Genomic DNA, 25,331 nt, shown 5'->3' on the forward strand with positions numbered 1-25,331 from the left:
CGAATCCGTGGGCATTGTGATGCGCCTGCGCAGTCCCACGTCGTCGCCTGCGTTTTCTCTGGGCTCCCAAGCCCGGGAAAACAGGTGCTCAACTCCGAGGGCGGGGGATGGAGTGCGCATGTGTCAGGAGCCGCACACCCACGCGTGTCACTTGCTCTTGTGGTTCAGGGGTACGTGGGCTTGTGAGATCTGCAGCCGCGGAAAGCTAGGGTTGAGAAGACTTGGTCAGCAATAAGATGGGCAGAGCTGAGTAAAGTGCATTAAATACAAGTCAGTTTAAAAATGCCTTTGGGGGGAACCAACAGTTAGCGTAATGGCTATGTCGCTGGACTCCCACGTAGTCGACCATGGTTCGCGTCCCAGACCCGGTGGCTTAAAACTCACGCCGGTGGGTGTGCGTGCCCAAGATCCCGAGAGGAGAATGGAGGAGAAGGGATTACGGCGTGGCCATGCCCCCTGGGGGGTGCTTTCTCACTTTCTGTCTCTCTGTCTCTCTCTGTCTTTCTGGTGAGCTCATGCGCCCTATAGCAAAAACCTCTCCACAAACAAACAAAACACCACTGTGCAATAAAAACTAAAATACTGCAGTGCCAGGCTCTACCATAGACAGGCCCCAGGGACGTAGGGATCCTCCTCTCTCTTCCTCAAGCAGTCCAGGGCAACTGTTTGAATTGATGCTGACAACCATGTCAAATTGCTCTTTCAACTAGAGGGAGTGTTTTTCCCATTGTCATAATGGAACACATTTTTTTTTCTTTTAATTTTAACAGAAAACAAAGGTTTGGGGCCAAAAAGTCAAAGAAGCACACATGTATCTTTCTCTTGCTCTTGACAGGTGAGCGTTTATAAACTATGTCTTCTTGTACTGAACTCATTTCTTTTTTCTTTTTTTTGGAGAGGTTTTTGCTATAGGGCGCGTGTGCTCGCTAGAAAGAGAGAGACAGAGAGACAGAAAGGGAGAAATCACCCCCCAGGGGGGATGGCCATGCCACAATCCCTTCTCCTCCCTTCTCCTCTCAGGATCTTGGGCACGCACGCACACGCACCTGGCATGAGTTTTAAGTCACGGGGTCCGGGACTCAAACCGCGGTCCACTACGTGGGAGTCCAGCGACATAGCCATTACACCAACTGCTGGTCCCTGTACAGGACTCATTTCAATAAAGCAACAAAAGCCTCTCGGGCTCTGGGTCACTCAGCCTGACTATCCAATGAGCATGAGATTATGAAGAGAGATGAACATTTTAAAATTCCATTTGTTATTTTTTTTTTAAAAGAATTATTTAACTTTTATTTTATTTGACCAGAGAGAGAAAGTGAGAAAGCAACCTCCAGGTCCAGGATGCGAACCATGATTAGCCATGTGGGAGTTCAGCACCCTTAACCACCGCCACCTGCCGGCCCCTATAATCATTGACCAGAGAGAGACAGAGAGAAAGGGAAAGTAAAATATCAAGTTGCCAGGTCCGGGACTCGAACCACAGCGGGCCATGTGGGAATCCAGCGCCTTTAGCCATCATACCACCTGCCGGCCTCTAGAGACTAGCTTTGAATACCAACAGGTGCTGAGACGTTCATGTGGGTCCCTGGCCACAGTCTTTGACGTGCGGTGGTGTCTGTGTTCCCGAACCTGAGTACAAACGCAGGTATTGCGGAGCTGTGGGACGAGAACGCAGGTGGCATAGAACAGCCTGCCCTTCTGAAGTCCGAGGCCGGGGCGGGGCATTCCAAGGTGGGGTGGAGCTCAGCCCCGACCCTCCCTGCGCGGGGACCCTCGGGCTGCCCTTCCCCTGCCGCTGTCTCCCCGCTCTCTCCCCAGCTCTCGAGGTTCGGACTCCCTCGGTCACAAAGGCGGTTGCCAGGCGCTCAGTGGACTAAAGATGCGACCCGGGGAACAGTGGCCGCCACTCTGGAGCGTGAGGTCAGCAGGTGAGCCCCTGGCCCGGATGGTGGGACCGGCCGGGCTCCACCGCCTCCTCCACCTTTTGGTCTTCGCCCTGGGGTAGGGACCCCTTCTTTCAGCAGGGAGGGAGAGCTTCGGGCATCCCGGGCAACTCCGGCCCCTAGGAAGACCTCCGCTGCACCTCGTGCTGCCTTCCCCTTGCCCAGGTGGGGACTCGAGGGACCGGGACCCTTGGAATTGTAAGAATGGTGTGAAGAGACGTTTTTGGCCAGGAGAACCGGATGTCTCCTCTACTGGAGCAGCTCTAAGACTTCCTAGGTTCGAGCCCTTCTGGAGTGGCTGGAAGACCATGGCTTCAGGAGTGGGGATGGGGTGAACCATCTTAAGCTGTGTGAAGGAGCTGAAAGATTCGGTTCAGAATACTTATTCTGTATTGATTCTGTTGAATATTTTTCCTTCCTTTTCTTTTTTTATTTTTTTGTCGTTGTTGTTAGGCTTTTGTCATACGGACAAAGAGAGGGAAAATGAGAAATCACCCCCTAGGGGATGGCCACACCACAATCCCTTCTCCATTCTCCTCAGGATTTTGGGCATGCAAGCACAAGTGCCAGGCATGATTTTTTTTTTTTTTAGAGAGATCTTTTTTTCTACTTCAAGAATTATTATATTTAACTTTATTTATTTATTTATTTATTTATTTATTTATTTATTTTAACTTGACCAGAGAGGGACAGAGTGAAAGAGAAAGAGAGGGAAAGTGAGAAAGCAAGCCATGAGGTCCAGACTCAAATCACAGCCAGCCATGTGGGAGTCCAGCACCCTTAACCACCACACCACCTGCCAGCCCCTATAGGGCATGTGAGCTTGCTGGAGAGACAGAGACAGCAGGAAATCACCCCCCAGGGGGACTGGCCATGCCACAATCCCTTCTCCTCCATTCTCCTCTCTCAATTTTGGGCATGCACATAGACCCACCCTGAATGAGTTTTAAGTTGCCAGGTCCAGGACTTAAACTGCAGTCCACTACGTGGGAGTCCAGTGATATAACCATTACATCTGCTGGTCACAACCTAGTGTGATTTTCAAGTTGCCAGGTCCGGGACTTGACCTGTGGTCAGCCATGTGGAAGTCCAGCACCTTAACCACCAAACACTTGCTGGCTACAGTTCTGTCAAATACTTTGGCTAGACATTGAACAAAGCCTTTTACCTCTAGCTCTATTTTTTAAAATTTTAATTTTACTGTCATTATTTTTTATATTTTATTGTCTTGAAGTTGACCAGAGAGAGACAGCAAGAGAGAAGGAAAGCAAGAAAGCAAGCTGCCAGGTACAGGACTCGAACTGTGGTCAGCCATGTGAGTCCAGATGCCTTAACCACCATGCCACCTGCTGGCCCCCTTCTGGTTCTATTTTTGAGATTGATCATGAATGCGTTCCTGACATTAATTTTTTGGGTCATATGCTCAGAGGAACTAATATCCTCCATCCCCACCTTGCATTGGTGGTATACCAGAGTAGCCGTGATACGGATATATGCTCTAAAGGTCAAAATACCAAGCGAAGAGGGGCGAGCAGGTGGTATGGTGTTTAAGGGAGCGGGACTCCCACATGGCCGACGATGGTTCAAATCTTGGACCTGGTGGCTTGCTTTCTCACTTTCCCTCTCTCTCTCTCTCTCTTTCCGGTCAAATTTAAAAAATAAAATGATGGGAACCAGCAGTTAGCGTAATGGCTATGTCGCTGGACTCCCACGTAGTCGACCGCTGTTCGCGTCCCGGACCCGGTGGCTTAAAACTCACGCCAGGCGCATGTGCGTGCGTGCCCAAGATCCCGAGAGGAGAATGGAGGAGAAGGGATTGCGGCGTGACCATCCCCACTGGGGGATGATTTCTTGCTTTCTGTCTCTATATCTCTCTCTGTCTGTTTGGCGAGCGCATGCGCCCTATAGCGAAAACCTCTCCAAAAATAAATAAATAAATAAATAAATGAATGAATGAATGAAATGAAATAATTCTTTTTTAAAACTTTTATTTATTTATTCATTTATTTTTTTAATTTGACCAGAGAGAGAGAGAAAGCAAGCCACCAGGTCCAGGACTTGAACCATGGTCAACCATGTGGGAGTCTCTAGCACATCAACCACCACACCACCTGCTGGTCCCAAAATTAAATACTTCTTTTTTAAAAAATTATTTAAATTTGACCAGAGAGAGAGAGACAGAGACAGAGACAGAGAGATAAAGGGAAAGTGAGAAAGCAAGCCACCAGGTTCGGGACTCGAACCATGGTTGGCCATGTGGGAATGTCCAGCACTTTATTTTTTATTTTTTGGAGAGGTGTTTGCTATAGGGCATGTGCGCTCGCCAGACAGACAGAGAGAGACATAGAGACAGAAAGCAAGAAATCACCCCCCGGGGGGATGGTCATACCGCAATCCCTTCTCCTCCATTCTCCTCTCGGGATCTTGGGCACGCACACACATGCACCCAGCGTGAGTTTAAGCCACCAGGTCCGGGACATGAACCACATTCGACTACATGTGAGTCCAGCGACATAGCCATTATGCTAACTGCTGGTTCCCCCAGTCCAGCGCTTTAACTACCATGCCACCTGCTGGTTCCAAAAGTAAATAATTAAAAAAAAAAAATAAGATACCAAGCAAAGAACTTTTCGCAGGCTGTTTGGAATAGATAAGTGTCCCCTGGGTATGCATTTCATTCTAAGGCAGCGCAGACCATTGAACAATTACTAATTTGCCAAGGAACTCCCAAGACGATGAAACTAGTTAAGGAAATCTTCCTTATACTAACCATCATCAGGGCAGTTCTTTCTGGTTTGAAATGTTACTAATTTTCCAAAACATGACCTTTTTCGTCACACAAACTATGGCGGAGATGTCACTTTTCACGGTATTTCTGGGGCAATTACTGGACGGGATGACATAAGATCTGCCACTGTTACCTTTGTGGGAGGAGGGGCAGAGAAATACACTGTCTGGAAAGAAAAGGGACCTGCCATGGCCCTAACATGACAGGACGGTGCTCAGGAATGGTTAGCTTCTCCTACACTCCATAACCCCCTATACATTGGCGATTTTAAAGTAGAATGTGGAGAAATCTAAATTCAACTCAGACACACTTTGAGTTGGCAATATCCTCTCAGCCTCTTCCCTTATCTCAAAGGGAAAAAAAAAAATCAAGATCTTAACTCTTGGGTTTCCAACAGATGAAAAACATTACAATTAAACAACTCACATCTAGGAAAACAAGGACACTTTAACAATTTTCGAAATTATTTTAAAATTTTATTCATTGTCATTATTTGAAGTTGACGAGAGGAGAGAGAGAGAGACGAGAGAGAGAGAGAGAGAGAGAGAGAGAGAGAGAGAGAGAGAGAGAGAGAGAGAGAGAGAGAGAGAGAGAGAGAGAGAGAGAGAGAGAAAGTGAGAAAGCAAGCTGCCAGGTCTGGGATTTGAACTGAGGTTAGCCATGTGTGAATCCAGCAGCCTTAACCACCACACCACCTGCTGGCCCCAACATTTTAACAATTTAGAAAAATTTTTTTTTGGAGAGGTTTTTGCTATAGGGCACATGCGCTTGCCAGAAAGAGACAGAGACAGAAAGTGAGAAATCACCCCCCAGGGAGGATAGCCACACTGCAATCCCTTCTCCTTTCAACTCTTGGGATCTTGGGCACGTACACACATGTGCCGGCATGAGTTTAAGCCACTGAGTCTGGGACTTGAATCGTGGTCGAATACATGGGAGTCCAGCGACATAGCCATTACGCCAACTGCTGGTCCAACAAGTTTTAAAGACTGGCCTTTGTAAAGATTTTTCTCTCCCAGGCTGATGTCACTTCTGTAAGGAGGTACTTACTTATCCCAGGCTGTGAAGGCTGCTCCCTTGTGTCAGAAAATACAGAGTTCTGGGACCAGCAAATGGCATAATGGTTATGTTGCTGGACTCCCATGTAGTTGACTGCAATTTTGAGTCCTGAATCCTGCAGCTTAAAATTCACTCTGGGCATGTGTGTGTGCATGCCCAAAATCCCAAGAATGGAGAAGGGATTGCTGCATGGTCATTTCCCCCCGGGGGGAGAGGGTGTAGATCTCTTGCTTTCTGTCTTTCTCTCTGGGGAGTGCACATGCCCTATAGCAAAAATCTCTCTCATGAAGAAAAAGAAAATACAGACTTTTACGGCCAAGAGGAGTCTGTCTCCATAATCAAGAATAGCAAAAGCTAAAGTTGCATAGAAAGATAGACATGTTTTTTCTTTTTTAAAAACCTTGTTTTTATTTATTTATTCATTCGTTCATTTTTAATTTGACCAGAGAGAGACAGAGACAGAGAGAGAAAGAAAGTGAGAAAGCAAGCCACCAGGTCCAGGACTCGAACCATAGTCGGCCATGTGGGAGTGTCCAGCACCCTTAACCACCACACCACCTGCTGGTCCCTAGACATATGTTCTTAAACCAGAAGGTACAACACAGTCCTTGGAGGGTTAGTATAAATGCAGTGAATGGGCCGTATCTCGTTTTGATTCTATAGGTCTGAGTGGAGCCCAAGAATCCCCATTTCTACCAAGTTCCCAAATGATACTGAAGCTGCTAATTCAGGGATCATACTTTTAAAAATAATTATTTAATCTTACTTATTATTATTTTTTAAACTTTATTTACTTACGATTTTTTAAAAATTTGACCAGAGGGACCACCAGTTGGCATAATGGCTATGTCACTGGGCTCCTATGTTGTTAATCATGGTTCGTGTCCCAGACCCGGTGGCTTGAAATTCACACTGGGTGCGCGTGCGTGCATGCGTGCCCAAGATCTTGAGAGGAGAATGGAGAAGGGATTGCAGCATGGCCATTCCCCCGGGGGGTGATTTTTTGCTTTCTGTCTCTTTCTGGCGAGCGCATGTACACTACAGAAAAAAACCTCTCTACCAAAAACAAAACAAAAGAAAACAAAAATTGACCAGAGAGGGGGACAGAGTGAGAGAGAAAGAGAAATAAAGAGGGAAAGCGAGAAAGCAAGCCGCCAGGTCCGGGACTCGAACCATGGTTGGCCATGTGGGAGTCCAGCACCGTAACTACCACGCCACTTGCTGGCCCCCAGGGTCATATTCTGAAAACCACTGGTGTAAAGAATATGGGCTTAGAGTCACAAGTATTTCTAAGACGTGGCCTTTCTGAGCTCAGAATCTTCGCATCATGAAGTCCCAGCAACCCTTGACTTGGCAGATTTTGTCACTAGCAGCTCCCAATACGGCATAGGCCGGACATTTTCTCATCTGGAAGACAGGCTAAAACTTACCTTGAGAGGCTTGGGATAAGGTGTGAGGAAGTTTCAGTACATCTAGCAGTTGCTAGAGTCAATACTTGTTACATCCCCTACCCTTCCTAGGATTACCAATACCCCCTTACCTATTGGAACGTGTTCATGAGAACTACAGAGTAAGCTGAAGTCAGTAATGAGCCCAAGAGATCTGAGTTTGAATGGCCATGCCCTTACGGAAAAGCATGCCAGGGAAACCCTATGTTCTGATTCCTCTCTTTAGGACTGTCATGGCAGGATACCAGCTCTGGTCACCATGGACCCCCCTGGACGAGAGCTTCCAATGGCTACGGCACACCACCCCTACCCCTTCCTCCAAGCACCCCTTTAGGGCCTCCCCCTGCTTTCCCCACACTCCCTCCGACCTTGAAGTGCAGTTGTGCTTTCAAGAGGTCACTCTAGTCCTAGATAGCCCCCTCCTGGAAACTGGGGTGAGCCCCAAGTTACCCTGCCACACATCGGCGCTCCGAACCGTCAACAACAAGAAAGGGCTGGTCAGGAAGCCCCAGCCTATCCGCCTCAGTGGAGTAGACTCTGTCTTTGGCAGGGTCATCACTGCGCAGCCGCCAAAGTGGACTGGGACCTTCAGAGTTTCAGACAAGTCGGCCTTCTGCAAAATCATCAGCAGGGAGCACCAATGGCCCACTGGACTCAAGGAGCCTCAGATTCAGATGACGGTGACCATGTGTAAGCAGATGCTGCGCTCCATCCTCTTGCTGTATGCCACATACAAGAAGTGCACCTTTGCTCTGCAACACTCCAAGTAAAGGGGCCCCTCTGGATCCCCAGTCCTTCAACCATGCCGTTTGGTACGTTACCTCGAGTTTACAGAAACCTGTCTGTGTAAACAAATCTGTGACGGTGCCCCAGCCATCTTGCTTTTCTGTTAAGGAGTGACAATTCGGGAGCCCCATTCTTCATTCCCTGCAAAAATAAAAAAAGGGGCCAAAGAAACAGAACAAGGGAGAACTCAGCTATTATAAGGTTGAACAACCATTTAATGGAGAGTTGAACTAGTGTCAATGGTACACGTGATAAGGAACCATTGAAAGAACCGTACAAACCAGTCAGCCTGGGAACTCATTGAAACCCGTAAGATCACAATGAGTTGGGGAAATAAAGGCCTGTCAAATGAGATGTATAGATTTCTTTTTTTTTAACATTTTATTTATTATTTTTCAATTTGCTATAGGGCACATCATGGTGAGGCGGGGGTAGAGAAAGAAAGAAAACAAGGTGCCAGGTCTGGGACTTCAGCTACCCACAGCCATGTGGGAGTGCGGGGGGCCCCAACTACTCTGCCATCTGTTGACCTCGAGATTTATAGATTTCTATGTACTAGAGGAAGGGGTCAAAAATCTATGTTGGTCAGGATTCGTTTAAAAAAATAGGGACCAGGGCCAGCAGGTGGCATGGTGGTTAAGGGTGCTGGACTCTCCTACATGGCTGAGTGCAGTTCGAGTCTTGGACCTGGCGGCTTGCTTTCTCACTTTCCAACCCCTTCTCTCTCACTGTTCCTCTCTGGTCAAATTAAAATAAATAAATAACATTAAATAAGATTCTTCTTAAAAAAAAAAAAATAGGGACCAGCAGATGGCGTATTGGTTACATCGCTGGACTCCTGTGTAGTCAAATGCAGTTCAAGTCCCAGAACTGGCAGTTTACGGCTCACACCAGGGGGGTACCAGCAGGTGGCATGGTGGTTAAGGCGCTAGACACTCGCACATGGTTGACCATGGTTTGAGTCCCAGATGTGGTGGCCTGCTTTCTCACTTTCCCTCTTTCTCTCTCTCTCTGGTCAAATTAAAATAAACAAATAAATGAGTGAATAAATAAAATAAAATTAAAATAATTATTAAAAAAAAAAAAAAACCTCAACATCAGGTGCATGTGTGTGCACAATCCCGAGGAGAATGGAAAAGGGATTGTGACATGGCCATGTTTGGGACGGGATTGGGTGGTGGTGGGGGGGGCATGATTTCTCTCTTTCTGCCGAGTACATGCACCATATAGCAAAAACTTCTCTTAGAAACAAATAACCTTTCCCCACTGAAACAACCACCACCTTACTAGCCACACCCTAGTGGCGTGGTGGTTAAGGCATTTGACACTCCCACGTGGCAGATCATGGTTCAAGTACCAGAGCTGGTGGTTTGCTTTCTCACTTTCTTCCTCTCTCTGTGTGAAATTAAAATAATATGTCTGTCTCTGGTCAAATTAAAATAATTAATAAATGAATAAATAAAATTAAATAAGCTAATTCTTTACAAAATTAATAAATATTAAATAATATTTACCATTTGCCAAGAAAGAACTGGGTAGCAGCACTATAACAGGGCCTTCTGGCAGAAGACAGGAGAGTCCCCCATTAGCTGAAATTTACTCCTAATATTCTATTTCCAACAGACTACAAATAATTTTGTAGCATTCTTTTTTTTTCCCCCAGAGAGATTTGTTATGAGGCACATGCGCTTGCCAGAGACAAAGAGAAAGTAAGAAATCACCACTTTTCCTCCATTCTCTTGGGATTTCAGGCACACACACACACACCTGGTGTGAGTTTTAAGCCTCCAGGTCCAGAACTCAAACCACGGTCAATTATGTGGGAGTCCAGTGATGTAACCATTACACCAACTGCTGTTCCCTGTAGAATTATTGTTTTTAAATTTATTTAACTTTATTTATTTTAATTTGACCAGAGAGGAACAGAGTGAGAGAAAGAGAGAGAGAGTGAGAGAAAGCAAGCCACCAGGTCCAGGACTTGAACTATGGTCAGCCATGTGGGAGTCTAGCGTTTCCAACCACCACGCCACCTGCCAGCCCATGTGGCATTCTTATAAGTAGATCATAAGCATAACTCAGAAAAATGCGGAAAACACACACACACAGAGTCAACATGAGTTCGACACTCTCCTTTGAGTTTTACTAATACAACCAAACAAAACACAGCCAAAACAGTCTTTTATACTTTCTGGGGATGATAGCGAAACGCTCAAATCATCCCTCCAGGAAGAGCGCAAAAGCCTGCCCATCTCAAATGAAGATGGTCCCTGTGACAGAAACATGACTGATGGTTAGAACCAGGGTAGCACCGGTCTCCATAACTTTTCTGCACAAATCTCAGTTCAATCCCATCTAATCTTTAAATAAAGAAGGAAATCCAGAAAGAGGAAAGACGGAGCCAAGACAGAACTTGCAACAGAGTTTATTTGTAAAACGGGTACAAGCCTAAATTTTAGAACAAACCAAAGTGTTTCAAAACTAGCTTCCAAAGTCCAGAACCATGACTCGGCATTTTTACACTACAGTGTAGCACTGTCATGTTTATCCAAACCAATAAATAACCGTACACTGGAATCCTGAGTCAGGGATTGATGTTGTTAGACCACCTATGAAACCACAATTCAATTAAAAAACAAAGGCCCCTCTTCGAGGACAAAGCAGGATGCTCCTGGTTAGAAAGGCAGACAGACTTCAAACCCTAGAAACAAAGTGGGAATGGCATGGGTGGGGAAGGGAGGCAGCAGTCTCTGCGGTCTATTCAGAGTCGTCGTCTATCTCATCACTATCCTGCTCCTCTTCTCCATCACTTATGTCTTCTTCACCATCCTACGGGGAAAAGACGCATGTTTTAGTGTGCTGGGTGACTCCAGGAGTTGCTGTAAGGCTCCTATAAGACTGTAAATGTACAGTCGTACTGTTGTTGTTAAACCAATGTTAGGTTTTTTCTTTTTTGAAAGAATTATTTAACTTTATTTTTTTACATATGACCAGAGAGGGACCGAGCAAGAGAGAGAAAGAGAGAGTGAGAAAGCAAGCTACCAGGTCCAGGACTCGAACCATGGTCAGCCATGTGGGGGTTTAATGCACTTAACCACCACGCCACCTACTGGCCCCACCAATGCTAGATTTTTAACCATTTGAATCAGAGGCTCTTCCAGTCTTCCTGGCATCATGAACTCTTAAGCCAAGACCATTGGAAGGAGCTCATTTTGATTGACTCATGCCATCCTGCAATGGAACCACATTTCCATGATTTTTAAATAGGGCACTGAACTCCCACATGGTGAACTCAAGTCCCGGAGCTGGCGGTATGTTTTCTCACAAAAATAAATAAATAAATAAATAAAATTAAATAAATGTTCTTTTTAAAAAAGGTTTAACTCATTATTTTCAGCACTGTAGGGGGGAATAATCTAGCCTCTTCTCCCTTCCAAGATGGTTACACATATGAGTTCATGGAAGACAGGTTATAATGGAAGAGAATTTTCAACTACTCAACATCTGACACAACTTGAGATACTCAAGAATGACTCTAAGATTGCGAGACTGCTTTATCTAGGCCACACAATTCATATGAGCATAGCAACTTTTTTTTGAAGTGAAAAATCACCACCCAGGATGGATGGCCATGCCAAAAGCCCCTCTCCTCCATTCTCCTCCTGGGACCCTGGACATGCACACACACGTGCTCAGCGTGACCTCCAAGCTGCCAGGTCCAGGACTTGAACCATGGTCAGCCATGTCAAACTGTGGTCAGCCATGTGAAGTCCAATCTCTTAACAACCACGCCACCTGCTGGCCCCCGCAACTTTTTAAAAAATTTTCTGGAGGGCATCTGTACTTGCCAGAGTGTAGGAGAAAGGAAAAGTCAGACAGCCCTCCATGGGAGATGGTCATGTGACAATTCCTTCTCCATCTCTCTCTCCTGTCAGGATTTTGGGCATGTATGCACACACCCCTGGCATGTTTCTCGAGCCTCCAGGTCAAGAACTTGAATCCCCTGAATGACCACATGAGATCCAGCTGCCTTAACCCTTAACCATCACGCCACTGGCTGGCCTTAAGCTTAGCAATTTTCCTGAAAGGTATGGAAATGGGTATAGATACATTTGCTGATCAGCGTAAGAGGGGAAATTTCTGCCCTCTCTACCAACTCGGAACAGCTAACGAGATGCCAGATGCTAAGATATGGCTGTTGCAGAGGTACCTCCGTCGTTTTGCTCTTGGAGACCTGGGATGACGTGTCATCCTCCGTGTCATCTGCTGTGCTCTCCTGAGAATTCTGGGACATAATCTCTTCACCCTAAATGTGGATGGACCAAGACAAAGGGTGACTTATAAAGAGTTTCAGGGTAGAGACTAGTTTAAGATCAACGCAAAGGGAGATATTCTAGCCTTTCAAAACACAGTCAAACATGAACACCAACTTGTGATCTAGCATCTAGAGAGGAGATATTCAACCCTAGGTTTCTGAGAGGGCTGTGAACCAAATAAAATATGTAGTTCTACAAAAGCTGTAGTCCAGCTTTGTATTCTAGCATCATATGAGATTTTTCAAGACCAGACTGTATTGGTGTCTTCAGCCAGTGTTGAAAGTGGTTCTAACTTCCAAATACTTATGATACATTAGCACAAATGGCCACGTGGAGGCTCAGGATAGCACAGTGAAGTGGGTGGAGATTAGCAGCTCCGGATCAGAAGGGCCTGGACTCTAACCTGGGCTCCACTTGTAATTGAATAACCTTACGGAAGTTACTTCTGTGGGCTTTGATTTTCTTGCAAGACAATAGTATTTACCTTATAAAGCTGAAGCAAAGAAAGGAAGCTAATTCTCTGTGGTGCTTGTCATATATAAAATTCAAAAGTATAAGCATGAATGAGGACTTGGACCCCATGTAAAAATGTTGTAACTCCAAAGCAGTGCTGCAAGCAACACACGATTTCCGCCAGACAATTGAAAGATGTTAGAAAAGCTAATGTGCTAGTTAGCCAGAGAATAATTTCAGGAATCAGATAGACTGGCTTAAGGGAAACAACTCAAAATAATCGAACAAAAAAGTCTGTCCATATACAAAAATGTTATGAACCTACTGAGCATTCAGCAAGACTTAAAGATGCCCCTTGGCTGTGGAGAGAGGTCTGTACTGACGTGGCTTCCCTAGCTCAGAGGCCTCGATTATAGCCATGGCATGTTTTGGTGCCTTCACTGCCCAAGATGGGGGTACGGTCTGTGAACAGGGTCTGTACACAATGTACCCTAACCTTAGGAATTGAATTGTCACAAACTGAATATAAAATGGTGTTACTGAGAGAAAGGGTTTAGGCGAGCTGCCTTCCACCTTTGGACACTCTCACAAAGAGCGGGGGATTTTCTCCGACAAGGTCCAAGGCTCACCTGCAAGTCCCGATTTTTGAGATTGCCCAGCCAGAAAGCCTCTCTACAATTGTTGAGGATAAGCATGGCTTTGACTCTGCAAACTAACAGCTCAAGGGTCTTTTTGAGCAAAGGCACATGTTTGGTGAGTCTTGTATCCTGGTGAATCTGAAAGGAAATAAATACACTGTCTTGTCTGGGTTTTTCATCATGCGTTTACATTGTTATACAGAAACCTTCCAAATCCAGAGCCCCTGAACACTGAACACAAGTGTAAGTCCTGCCAACAGGGACCAGAGACGCAGCCCATCAAACCGTCACGTGGCTGAGCACTCCAAAGAGAACAGCAGCTGAAAACCTCAAAGCCGAGAAGACATACCACCACCACCTCAGGCTCCGTTACACCCTTCCTGACCAATCACCCAGCAATCTACCTCAGATATTCTTGCTCGTGCATTATACTGATGTTAGACAATGGAGAGTGGCCCTCTGTAGCCGAGAGAGCCCTTAACATTCCACTGTTCAACACCTTCTAAACTTAGAACCAGGGGAGGAAGTGAGCAATAGGAACTGGACTGAAAAGATCATTTTATTATGAGTGAGTGCGGAACTCTACAATTCTGTGTTCTTTCAGACAAAAAGTGACGACAGTTCGACTACCTAAGATGGCTTCAAGTAAAAAAGTCCTTTAATGCTAAAATGTTCTCACAAGAGACAAATATATTATCCTTGACAAGAAGTACAGCTGGAAAGCTCCAAAGACGGCTGCGTCAGCACAGCCTCTTGTCTCCAGTAGCCACCCCTTACATAATACTCCTCCCACCCACAGCACTTTGCAGCACTAACACCTTATTCAGCATTTTGAACTTCTCTCCCAAGAAGAGGTTCTAGAGGAACAGGACTCTAGAGAAGGATGCAAACATTCCCCTCTCGATGGTTGCGCAATTTGAAGTAGCAACAGAGCATCTGACCCTGCTGAAAAAACTGTCTTTGGACAGACACAATATTATAAAGGCTCAAGAAGGGAAAAGGCTCGAGAAGGGAAAAGGGGCAGAAATAACTGGACCAGTGGGTTCTCCAGTAGCAATGCAGGTCAAGTCACCAGGAGGGCTGGTGTCATGACCTGCTGACGCTCTTACCTTGGAATGCCCACACAGGTGATGAAGCAGCCTTGTGTCCAGCTGGAAGGTTTCCAGTAAGCTCAGAACATCTTCCTATAAGCAACAACATTCATAAATGCTATATAAAATGTTCTGAGTTCACTTTAGATGCAAGATGTTCTTATAATCACGGGCTCCAAAGAGGATAAACTCTGTAGGCTCCAGCATATAATCATCTTAACTTGGCTCCCAAATACAAATGCTGGCCAACTCTCATTCTCAACACTACTTCTGTCCATTGTGTAATTCTGAAAGTTAGAAGACCTGAGTTCTCATTTTAACTTGACAAGTCCGTTTTTCCACTTGCAACATTAGGATGAAACAGCACCTCCTTTTTCTTTCAGGGTTATGAGGTCCTGAACCTGGTGGCTTAAACTCACTCTGGGTGCATGTGCATGCATGCTCAAAATCCCAAGAGGAGAACGGAAGAGAAGGAAGGGATTGTGGTGTGGCCATTCTTCCTTGGGGGTGATTTCTTGCTTTCTGTATCTTTGTTTCCCCAGAGATCGTACATGCCCGGTAACAAAAATCTCTCTAAATAAACAAACAAACCAAATTCAACTTGCTAAGTTTAACTATCATTCTTATTTTCCTACTCTAGTGCTGGACGGCAAATGGCTAAAAAAACCTATCAAGACAGTTCGTTATAATAGCAGAGAGTTTTATAACACAAATGAGTTCTGTTTTTTAATTCTTCCTAAAAGTAGGCCCAAAGAAGCACAAAATAACAAGTACGTGATACATGAGGTCCTGGGAGTGCAGCAGCACAGTACAGCCAAGCTCCAAGGAGCGACGGCCCTGAGATGTGGAGTAGAATAACGGGGAGGTCTGCACCGCGAGGTCTGAGGAGTTTAGCCCACTCTAGGCATCTCGGGCTATGGCTGAAGTGGACCAGAGGTGTCCAAGCAGGACTGTGGCCCAGAACATCAGCAAGGGGACTCTCCCGCCCCAGCCCCAACCCAGGAGTCACTATGGACATATCTCCTAACACGAAGGCATGACTGTTCGCTGCTCTCGGCTCTTACCCGGTGCTTTTTAAAACTGAAGTCTAGGAGCGGCATACACTGCTTCAGGAATGCTTCCACAAAGAGACGTCCATACTGAAGAAGAGAGACACTTGGTGACCTCCAGCTCAAAGGTCTCTGCCTGAGGTAGCCCAGGCACCCAGCCCAAGGGTTTTCTTTTCATATTTAAAAACAAACTGGGAGGGGGTACAACAGGCCTATGTAGAGGAATGTAGCTTAATGCAAAAACTAAATAGTCCTGCTAACTAAGCTCCAGCATTGGGCATCTTAACTGCCCAGACACAACCACTGGACAGGGGCCTGTTCAAGAGTGAGAATATGGACAGAGATGACCTCAAACTCGCTACGTGAGAGACTGGGTAGTGGCAACAGATGACCGATTTCCGTATTTCCCATCAGATAATCACCCATCTCCCATACTGCATCAGGATGGAGTGAGTGAAGAGAGATAGGCCAGGAGACAATAAGAACAGGGTGTCATCTTGGGAAAAAAAATTAGTAGGGAAGAAGCGTTCCTGTTGGGTTTACAATCAAGCCTGGGGCTAATCTAGGTTCTCTATCAGAGAAGAGTTTAGAAATGATCCAGATATCAGCCCCCACACTCACAGGCCGTCTTAGAAACTTTTAAAAAAGAGAACTAGCCACTCTTCCATCCTCTGTGACACCTGGCCAGGGATGGCGGGGAGGGTGATTACTGCTCCTAACCCTGACTGCCCAGAAGCCATTCCTCTGAGCTCTAACACTGCAACCAAAAGTTTTCAAGCCCATAGGAAAACTAGCTTCTCCAGTCACCAGCTAGTATGGGACAACATACTCATTGCGGTCCCTAAGCCACTACCTGTCAGCACGAATTCTGGAGGCTCTGGCTGGCGGGTGAGGTACTGAGCAATTCCTCTCAGCTACAGTCCTTTCTAGAGTGATCCACAAAGATACCAAAGAGGCTCCAGCAAATCTCTTACCTTCAAACATGCATGCAGAACAGGACGACTGTCAAATACCTAGAGAGACAGAAGACAAGAAGCTGAGGGATGCCCTTTAGAGCACCCCAACCTCTTTCTCACTTTGTAAAACACAGCACAACTCTTGGTGCTGTGGAGAATTCTAAAATGAAGAAAGCACATCGATAATTAATATGTTAATTATATAGCAGAGTAAAGTAACCACAATAACTGAAATTCAAGAAAATAAAGAATGCTGGCTCCTCAGCACAATGGTAATACACTGCTTAAGAGAAGCCTGATCCCACGTGGCAGCTGCAGTTTGAACCTCAAGCCTAAAACACGTGTGGCATGTGTGCAAGCGCTCAAGATCCCATGGGCTAGAGGACTGGCGAAGGGGATCATGGTATGACCAAATCCTATGAAAGACACTTCTCATCTCTTCCTTCCTCCCCCTCTCAGATCTATCAAAGAGAAGGAAGAAAAAAAAAAAGAGCAAAGAGAAAGAAATGGATTCCAATTGGAGATATTGAAAGGATGGCTTTAGTAAAGGTCCAAACCCCTGATTTGAAGCCATAAGAAAGGACTGTGTAAGAGAGTTGGGAATGGGCCAGCAGGTGGTGTGGTGGTTAAGGGCATTGGACTCCCAATGGTTGACTGCAGTTCAAGTCTAGACCTGATAGCTTGCTCGCTCACTCTCTCTCTCTCTCTCTCTCTCTTGTTCTGTAGCTCTCTGTCGAATTAAATAAATAAAATAAAGGCGAACAAAATAATTCTTTAAAAAAAAAAAAAGAGTTGGGAAGGAGAGAGAATGCCATTCTAGGCTGGGAGGACAGCTTGAGCAAAACCATGGAGTGGGAGAACGACACATGGAAGAAAGCAATAAACAGTTAAGTACTGTGTTATAGGTGGGAGGAAGGAAGAGAGGGAAGAAGATGCTGACTACGGGGAGAAGGGACTACCCAAGATGGGTAGGGGGGCAAGGGAAGAAGAAGGGAGGGCGAGCGGATCTCAGGATCGGTAGGCAAAGGAGCAAGGAGAGTTGAACTTTGGAAGCCACAATGCTTGTATCTGGCTAGCCAGTGAGATGAGCCAAGGAGCCTCCATAGTCACCTTTATCAGGTTGAGGAGGATGCTGAAGTCTCGAACAGCCATGTTCCAGTACAGGAGCTTCTCTTCATGAACCTGGGGGCAGCCAGACACACAGGTACCTCTGAATCACAGCCAGATACTTCTCTTACTTTCCCCATGAGCACACAGCTCTTGATTACAGAGCTATTCAGAGATGTAAGTTAATTCCAAAGCGCTGTGGCAACCAGTCACAAGCTGGTGCTGAGGCTGCACGTAATGACAACAGAGCACAACACCTTGCAGAGACTTTTTTTTTTAAGGTTTTGCCATAAGGCAGGTGCAGTCACCAGAGAGAAACAGAGAGAAGGAAGTGAGAAATCACCCCTAGAGGGATGGCCATGCCACAATCCCTTCTCCGCCATTCTCCTCTTGAGATTTTGGGCATGCACGCACATGCGCCCAGCGTGTTCTCAAGCCTCGGCGTCCCAGACTCAAAACAGCACATTCAGCCATGTGAGATCCCGTGCCTTAACCTCCATGCCACCAACTGGCTCTGGGAGAGAAACTTCCTAAGAAGATGATTTCTCTTCAATAACTTCTAAGTTGGTAAAAGTCTCTAACACAACTACTGGCCCTCAGATCTCTCAGCTTCTCCGATTCCTACAGAAGCCCATGCCCTCAGCAGCACAGCTAAGTTCTGGGTAACAGGCAGCCACAGCCTACAGCATCTCAAACAGGCTGGCTTTACCCCATGCCAATCGGCAAGTGGCAATCAGGGAAGTAGGAAGCAATGAGAGCCCAAGCCTCATCTCTATCAAGACGAAGAGGAAATTAAACCAGGCGCTCTTGGGGCCAGTAGGTTAGGGCAAGTAGTTAAGGCACTGGACCCCCATGTGGCCAACTGCAGTTTGAATCCTGGACCCAGTAGCTTGAAACTCATGCTGGGCACATGTGCATACATGCTCAAAATCCCAAGAGGAGAATAGAGGAGAGAGGACTGCGGTGTGGCGATCCCCCAAGGCAGAGATTTCTCACTTTCTATATCTGCCTCTCTACAGAGAGTGCACATATCCTATGAGGAAAAAAAATATCTCAAAAAACAAAAACAAAAAAAACCTAAACAGGAGCTCTTTGAAAAACACTGTCTTGGTAACTCAAAGGTAAGAATCAGCAAGTTCCCAGTAATCCAGAGTCCACTTCGGGAGTGTGATATCTGACCCACCTGCTGTGAGTCTGCTGCTGTGCCAGCCTGAAGGCCTTTCACTGTCTTCTCCAGCTCAGCCATCATCACACGGAAGAAAATGACAAAGCTCTGCCTAGAGGAGGGGAAAGCATGCAGGCACCCAATGACATACTCACACTTGGAACGATCAGCAAAGAAACCAGGGAACCAAAACCAATCAGTTTGAATCCTGGACCCAGTAGCTTGAAACTCATGCTGGGCACATGTGCATACATGCTCAAAATCCCAAGAGGAGAATAGAGGAGAGAGGACTGCGGTGTGGCGATCCCCCAAGGCAGAGATTTCTCACTTTCTATATCTGCCTCTCTACAGAGAGTGCACATATCCTATGAGGAAAAAAAATATCTCAAAAAACAAAAACAAAAAAAACCTAAACAGGAGCTCTTTGAAAAACACTGTCTTGGTAACTCAAAGGTAAGAATCAGCAAGTTCCCAGTAATCCAGAGTCCACTTCGGGAGTGTGATATCTGACCCACCTGCTGTGAGTCTGCTGCTGTGCCAGCCTGAAGGCCTTTCACTGTCTTCTCCAGCTCAGCCATCATCACACGGAAGAAAATGACAAAGCTCTGCCTAGAGGAGGGGAAAGCATGCAGGCACCCAATGACATACTCACACTTGGAACGATCAGCAAAGAAACCAGGGAACCAAAACCAATGTCCAGTCCTACCTCTCTGAATGTCCTTTCATTAGGACCTACTGTAAGAGGACGGAGGAGTGGGAAGGATTCGGAAATGAACCAGAGAAAATAGGATAAGGAGCGTGGAAGCAATTTTATGCAGGAGGTGGTGTGGTAGCTCAGAAAGAGCAGTGAAGACGTGAGTCCTGGCTCCATGTTTCTATTATTGTCTGTGCAAGCTTGAGACCCTCCCTCACTCTCAACAGAATAATAGGGGTAATGATGCCCGTTCCTCCCAGAATTACTGAGAGAATCCAATGGGATAAAGAACATGAAAGCGCTCTGTAAATTGGAAAGACTACAACTGTCAGAACAACATGATATTATAAGACACATGCCTATTAAGTGAGACAGATGTGATTAGATAAAACAATCACCTTATATTGCTAACAGTGATTAAAATATTCAAAAGGTAGTCTAAAGTTTAAAGGGTGAAAGTAAAAAGAGAAGTTTGGTGACTAAACGTTTGCTGTCTAAAAATTCATTCTTCAACAAGGTCCTGTCACATGGGCTGGCCAAGGAGCCCTTGGAAGGAATGCTTAGTGAACACTCTACTGAGTGAATAGCTGTGCTCACCACCTGGAACTGAGAAGCAATGTACTTCTCTGTACACTACGGACATCAGGCAGTGTGATTCCATCTTACCTGGTCAGCGTAGGGAACGTGGAGGAAGATGCATCTTTAGGAGAGTTGATTAATTCTGGGACCCCAACACCAGCAATCTCCTCTATGGCTTTCAGAACATTGTCTGTGTGCTCCAAGTAGATACTGCGTTGAGAGGCACAAGAGATGAACATTTGAAAGCTGCAATTTCTTTCTTGCAATGTTACCAGGTATTAAGCTTAAAAAAAATGACTGGTACTTATTATTGTTGCTATTTATTCATAATTTACTATAGGGCGTGTGTGTTTGCCAGAGAGAGAGAGGGGGAAAGTGAGAAAGCATGTCCAGGGAGGATAGCCACACTGCAATCTCTTCTCCTTCATCCTCCCCTCAGGATTTTGGGTATGCACACACGTGTCCAGTGTGTTTTTCAAGTGGCCAGTCCAGGACTCAAACTGAGCAGTTGGCCATGTGAGATCCAGCTACCTAAACCAACGCATCATGGGCTCGCATGGCACTTAACTAATTAATTAATTAAAACATTTTTGAGAGGTTTTTGCTATAGGGCATGTGCTTGCAAGACAGAGAGAGAGAAAGCGAGAAATCACCCCCCAGGGGGTTGGCCACACCGCAATCCCTTCTCCTCCATTCTCCTCTCGAAATCTTGGGCATTCACGCACACGTGCTCGGTGTGAGTATAAGCCACCAGGTCCAGGACTCAAACTGCGGTTGACTACATGGGAGTCCAGTGACATAGTCATTATGCCAACTACTGGTCCCATGTGGCATTTATTTTTAATAAAAAAAAAAGATTGCTGATATTTGTCAGGAGGTAAATAAAAGAAATGAAGCCTCAACTGGCAATTGAATTAGATACCTCAGAGGTGGCAGATGTGTCTCAGATATGGTAGGCGATAGGAGGATATGACTGCTGAGCCCTCTGCTCCCTCTGTGATTTGATTTAACAATGAGCTAGCTGACAGAGTAAAACAGAACTATATGGGGCCAGCAGGTGGCACAGTGGTTACAATGTTGGACTTTCAGATGGCCAAGGACAGTTTGAATCCTAGAGCAGGTGGCTAGACCCAGGCACATGTGCGTGTGTTCCCAGAATCCCTGGAGGAGAATGGTGGAGAAGGGATTCCAATGTGGCCATCCCCACCTAGAAGAGTGATTTCCCACTTTTTCTCTCACTGTGTCTGACTGTGACAGTCTGTGACCAGATGAGGGATCCCAGCAGAAATGAAATGGGAGAAGGCTGTCTGCCTCACTAGGAAGGACGGGCCTCTCACCAGAACAAGTCGTGGAGCTGGTTATTAGAGATGCTGCTCTTCTCCTTCTCCCCCGTCGGCCACACTCGACAGAGGAAGTGTCTAGTCAGGGAAGCTGTGGGAAACAAGACAAAGACATCCCATTATGGGAAACTGCCTCACCGCTGACTCTCAGGCTTGGGGGGATGATTATCAATCAAAAGGATTGGTCTAACAGGCAACGTTTTAAAAGTTGCTGTGTTCCTGCTTCACTGACCTTTATACTAAAAATTAAGCCCTCTGGGGACCAGCAGACGGTGTAATGGTTATGTCACTAGACTCCCACGTAGCCGACCTCAGTTCGAGTCCTAGACTCAAGGGCTTAAAACTCACACCGGGAGTGTGTGCACACATGCCCAAAATCCAAAGAGAAAAATAAAGGAGAAAGGATCGTAGTGTGGCATCTCTTGCTTTCTGTATTTCTGTCTCTCCGGTGAGAGCATCTGCCCTATAGTGAAAGTCTCTCTCGCAAAAAAAAAAAAAAGCTCTCTAAAATTCACATCTACTCTTGACATATTCTGAAACACATGAGCATCAACATCCAACAGACACACAGAGAAAAATAACTGGGAACCAGCAGTTAGCGTAATGGCTATGTCACTGGACTCCCACATAGTCGACCGCGGTTCGCAGCTCGGACCCGGTGGCTTGAAACTCATGCCGGGTGCGTGTGCGTGTGTGCCCAAGATTCCGAGAGAATGGAGGAGAAGGGATTGCGGCGTGACCATCCCCCTGGGGGGTGATTTCTTGCTTTCTGTCTCTATGTCTCTGTCTGTCTGGCGAGCGCATGCGCCCTATAGCGAAAACCTCTCCAAAAAGAAAAAGAAAAAGAACACTGCAGGGCAGGGGGCAGGCCAACCTTGTTCCCACTGGGAAGGCCAACAGCAGTAGACACATACAGGTTCAGACCAAATCTCTCTGTTTTTTTGTTTTTGTTTTTTTTTTTAAAAGGTTTTTGCCATGGGGCGCATCCACTTGCCAAAGAGCGACAGAAAGAGAGACAGTGAGAGAGAGAAATCCCCCCTGGGGGGATGGCCACACTGCAATCCCTTCTCCTCCATTCTCCTCTCAGGATCTTGGGCATGCACGCACACACGCCCTACGCGATCAAGCCACCGGGTCCGGGACTCGGACTGCGGTTGACTACATGGGAGTTCAGCGATGTAGTCATTACGCCATCTGCTGGTCCCAGAAATTTCTTTTTTTAAAGGAAAAGATATAACTAAACTTAAGCAAAACAGAAAATGATCTAGCCTGTAGGTCTAATACAACAGACTAAACAATGCCAGAAGTCAGTTATAGCTCCTTCTGGAACAATGTCCTTCTTACCACAGCAAGAGGACGTGACCAAGCTATGCAAGAATCTGTATGTAAAACTTTCTATATATGGCCCCAAGTTTACAAGTACACATTATATATATATATTTTAAGGAATTATTTATTCAATACTATTATTATTTTTAATTTGCTATAGGGCATGTGTGCTCACCAGAGATAGACAAGAGAGAGAGGAAGTGAGAAAGCACGCTTCTAGGTCTGGGCCTTGCACTGTGGTCAGTCATGTGGGAGTGCCTTAATCACCACACCCCCTGCTGGCCCCACAACCGTGAGTTATTCATTCTGTCCATGAACAACAGAAAAGGATCTGGGCCCATTACCAATTTTTTCTTTGTTCTGAGCAGGAGATGTCGATTTCTCCAAAATGACCATCAGAAGTCTGACGAGATACAGAGCACACTGGAAACTGGGAATGCTGTGCTGGAAATTCTGCAAGTAGTGGAAGCTCTGGCTGTAACGAGATAAGGGAAAACGCGACAGCGTCGCCCACATTACGGATACGTTTAAGTCCACGTGAGTTGCCCGCCTTACCCTTAAGTGTTTGACGGCCTAATTGGAGTTCTCTTTCTTTCAGGTGCTTTAGTAGTGAACTTGTTCTGTAAAATTTTATATAAATAAATAAATAAATAAATAAAAAACTTTATCTATGTACAGAGAAAAGCCAGGGCAGAAGAGAGTCCCATGGATGAAATGCTGGCCTGGATGGGGTCATCTGTACAAAGAAAGCCAAGTACCTTGCTAAAGTATGCAGCCCTGGGTAAATGATTTGTTCCTGAAAGCCTCAAGAAACACACTGTTTAGGGACCAGCAGTTGGTGTAACGGCTATGTCGCTGGACTCCCATGTAGTTGACCATGGTTCGAGTCCTGGATCTGGTAGCTCAAACTCACGCCAGGCGCATGCGCGTGTGTGTCCAAGATCCTGAGAGGAGAATGGAGGAGAAGGGATTGCGGTGCGGCCATCCCTCCCGGGGGGGGTGATTTCTCGCTTTCAGTCTCTCTGTCTCTCTCTGTCTGGCGAGCGCACACGCCCTATAGCTAAAACCGCTCAAAAAAAAAAAACCAAAAAACGAAAAACAACCAGAGTCAATTCCTGATTGACTGTGAGGAGGTCAAGTAAATTAAAAGTACTACATTTAAATTAAATAAGTCCCTGCACTATTGGCAGGGATGATGAGCTTTGACTGCTATCTCAGTGACAGCTGAGAACCTCAGTGTAACTAGCTGCTGCCTAAGTATCTAACCCTGCTAGGAGCCAGGGTGGGTCCCTCATCATCAAGAGCTGACCATAGGGACCAGCAGGTGGCGTGATGGTTAAGGTGCTGGACACTCCCACATGGCCAACCGGGGTTCATGTCCTGAATCTGGTGCCTTGTTTTTTCACATCCTCTCTCTCTCACTCTTGCTCTGTCTCTCTCTGGACAAATTAAAAAATAAATGAATGAATAAATAAAAAAATAAAATAAATAATTATAAAAAAAAAAAGAGCTGACCATAGAAGGTTATGTTTCTATCATCATACCTGACAAGGTAGACTTTATGGGCCAATGTATGCATGAAGATTTAGCACCATTTGTTTATGGGTTTCTAAAGCTTCAAGGTTTATCAGAATATTTAGTGAAGTTTGTATACTGAGAAAAAGTAACTACTGTAAAAATATCAATTTTTTTCACAACTACTGAGAAGCACCCAAGCTATTTTCATGAATTTTTGTCAGTCTTGTTCCTAGCAGTTTCTGGGACAACAATTTGGGACATACAATCTTACTCACCTGAGCAGTTCCTCCAAGGGCTGGTCTTGTTCTCCCTGCTTCAGTCGGTTAGTGAGGACACCAAGGGCTGAGTACAGTAAATTAAAATTTTCAGGCTGAGAAAATCCACTCCTAAGGGCAAGTCAAAGTAAGGATTTAGCTTGGTTTCAAGATTACTTGGACAACATCTGAGAACCATAGTCTCTACTTAGTACCATCAATAAGTCAAAAGAGTGCAGAAAAAAAAGAAGCACTGGAAGTACTCATGCATTGAAAGTACTCAGCAGGTGGTGCAGTGGTTAAGGTGTTGGACTCCCACACGGCCAACCAGGGTTTGAGTTCCAGACATGGCGGCTTGAAACTCACGTGTGCATGTGTGCACAAAATCCCAGGAGGGAAATGGAGGAGAAGGGATTGTAGGTTCCGCCATCCCCACCAGGGGTGGGTGGGGGGTGATTTCACACTTTCTCTCTAGCAAGTGCATACTTTTTTGTTGTTGTTGTTGCTATAAGGCGTGTGCGCTCACCAGAAAGACAGAGAGAGACAGAGAGACAGAAAGCGAGAAATCACTCCCCAGGGGGAATCACCATGCAGCAATCCCTTCTCCTCCATTCTCCTCTCGGGATCTTGGGCACACACGCACACGCACCCAGCATGAGTTTAAGCCACCGGGTCCAGGACTTGAACCGCAGTCGACTACATGGGAGTCCAGCGACATAGCCATTACGCTAACTGCTGGTCCCGCAAAATCTCTCTTAAAAAAATTAAAAATATTCTCATTTAGTCATAGCTTTAAGTACTGGATTGGAGGTTCAAGTACT

The 25,331-nt window shown here is 45.8% G+C and overlaps 2 protein-coding genes across 7 annotated transcripts in view; one reads left to right on the plus strand and one right to left on the minus strand.

Moving 5' to 3' along the window:
* The first annotated feature begins 38 nt into the window (after positions 1–38).
* On the plus strand, positions 39–8,372 carry FANCD2OS (FANCD2 opposite strand). 5 transcript variants are annotated; one of them, XM_027773237.1, is made up of 6 exons: positions 39–170; positions 771–835; positions 1,562–1,645; positions 1,819–1,928; positions 2,109–2,220; positions 7,465–8,372. In XM_027773237.1, the coding sequence occupies exons 4-6, from the start codon at positions 1,880–1,882 to the stop codon at positions 8,006–8,008; spliced, it is 705 nt and encodes a 234-aa protein (XP_027629038.1). In that variant the 5' UTR covers positions 39–170; positions 771–835; positions 1,562–1,645; positions 1,819–1,879; the 3' UTR covers positions 8,009–8,372. The 5 variants fall into 5 exon arrangements, with proteins under 5 accessions (XP_027629038.1, XP_027629039.1, XP_014444619.1 ...); XM_027773238.1 differs by lacking the exons at positions 39–170; positions 771–835; positions 1,562–1,645; positions 2,109–2,220 and having other exon boundaries at positions 1,857–1,928; XM_014589133.1 differs by lacking the exons at positions 39–170; positions 771–835; positions 1,562–1,645; positions 1,819–1,928; positions 2,109–2,220 and adding an exon at positions 1,930–2,001.
* Positions 8,373–10,430: 2,058 nt separating this feature from the next.
* Positions 10,431–25,331, minus strand: part of FANCD2 (FA complementation group D2) — a 74,323-nt gene continuing 59,422 nt past the window's right edge. For both annotated transcript variants that reach the window (XM_027773240.1, XM_006152003.3), the window contains exons 33-44: positions 24,532–24,642; positions 23,083–23,213; positions 21,407–21,500; positions 20,157–20,279; positions 19,312–19,405; positions 17,635–17,706; positions 16,543–16,581; positions 15,584–15,658; positions 14,538–14,612; positions 13,420–13,566; positions 12,232–12,327; positions 10,431–10,850 (exon numbers count right to left, since the gene is read on the minus strand). In XM_027773240.1, the coding sequence (XP_027629041.1) occupies positions 10,779–10,850; positions 12,232–12,327; positions 13,420–13,566; positions 14,538–14,612; positions 15,584–15,658; positions 16,543–16,581; positions 17,635–17,706; positions 19,312–19,405; positions 20,157–20,279; positions 21,407–21,500; positions 23,083–23,213; positions 24,532–24,642 (1,129 nt within the window). In that variant the 3' untranslated portion in view covers positions 10,431–10,778. The remainder of the gene's footprint in view (positions 10,851–12,231; positions 12,328–13,419; positions 13,567–14,537; positions 14,613–15,583; positions 15,659–16,542; positions 16,582–17,634; positions 17,707–19,311; positions 19,406–20,156; positions 20,280–21,406; positions 21,501–23,082; positions 23,214–24,531; positions 24,643–25,331) is intronic.

This window comes from Tupaia chinensis, unplaced genomic scaffold (assembly GCF_000334495.1).
Source record: "Tupaia chinensis unplaced genomic scaffold, TupChi_1.0 Scaffold000333_1, whole genome shotgun sequence".
Taxonomy (NCBI): Eukaryota; Metazoa; Chordata; class Mammalia; order Scandentia; family Tupaiidae; genus Tupaia; species Tupaia belangeri.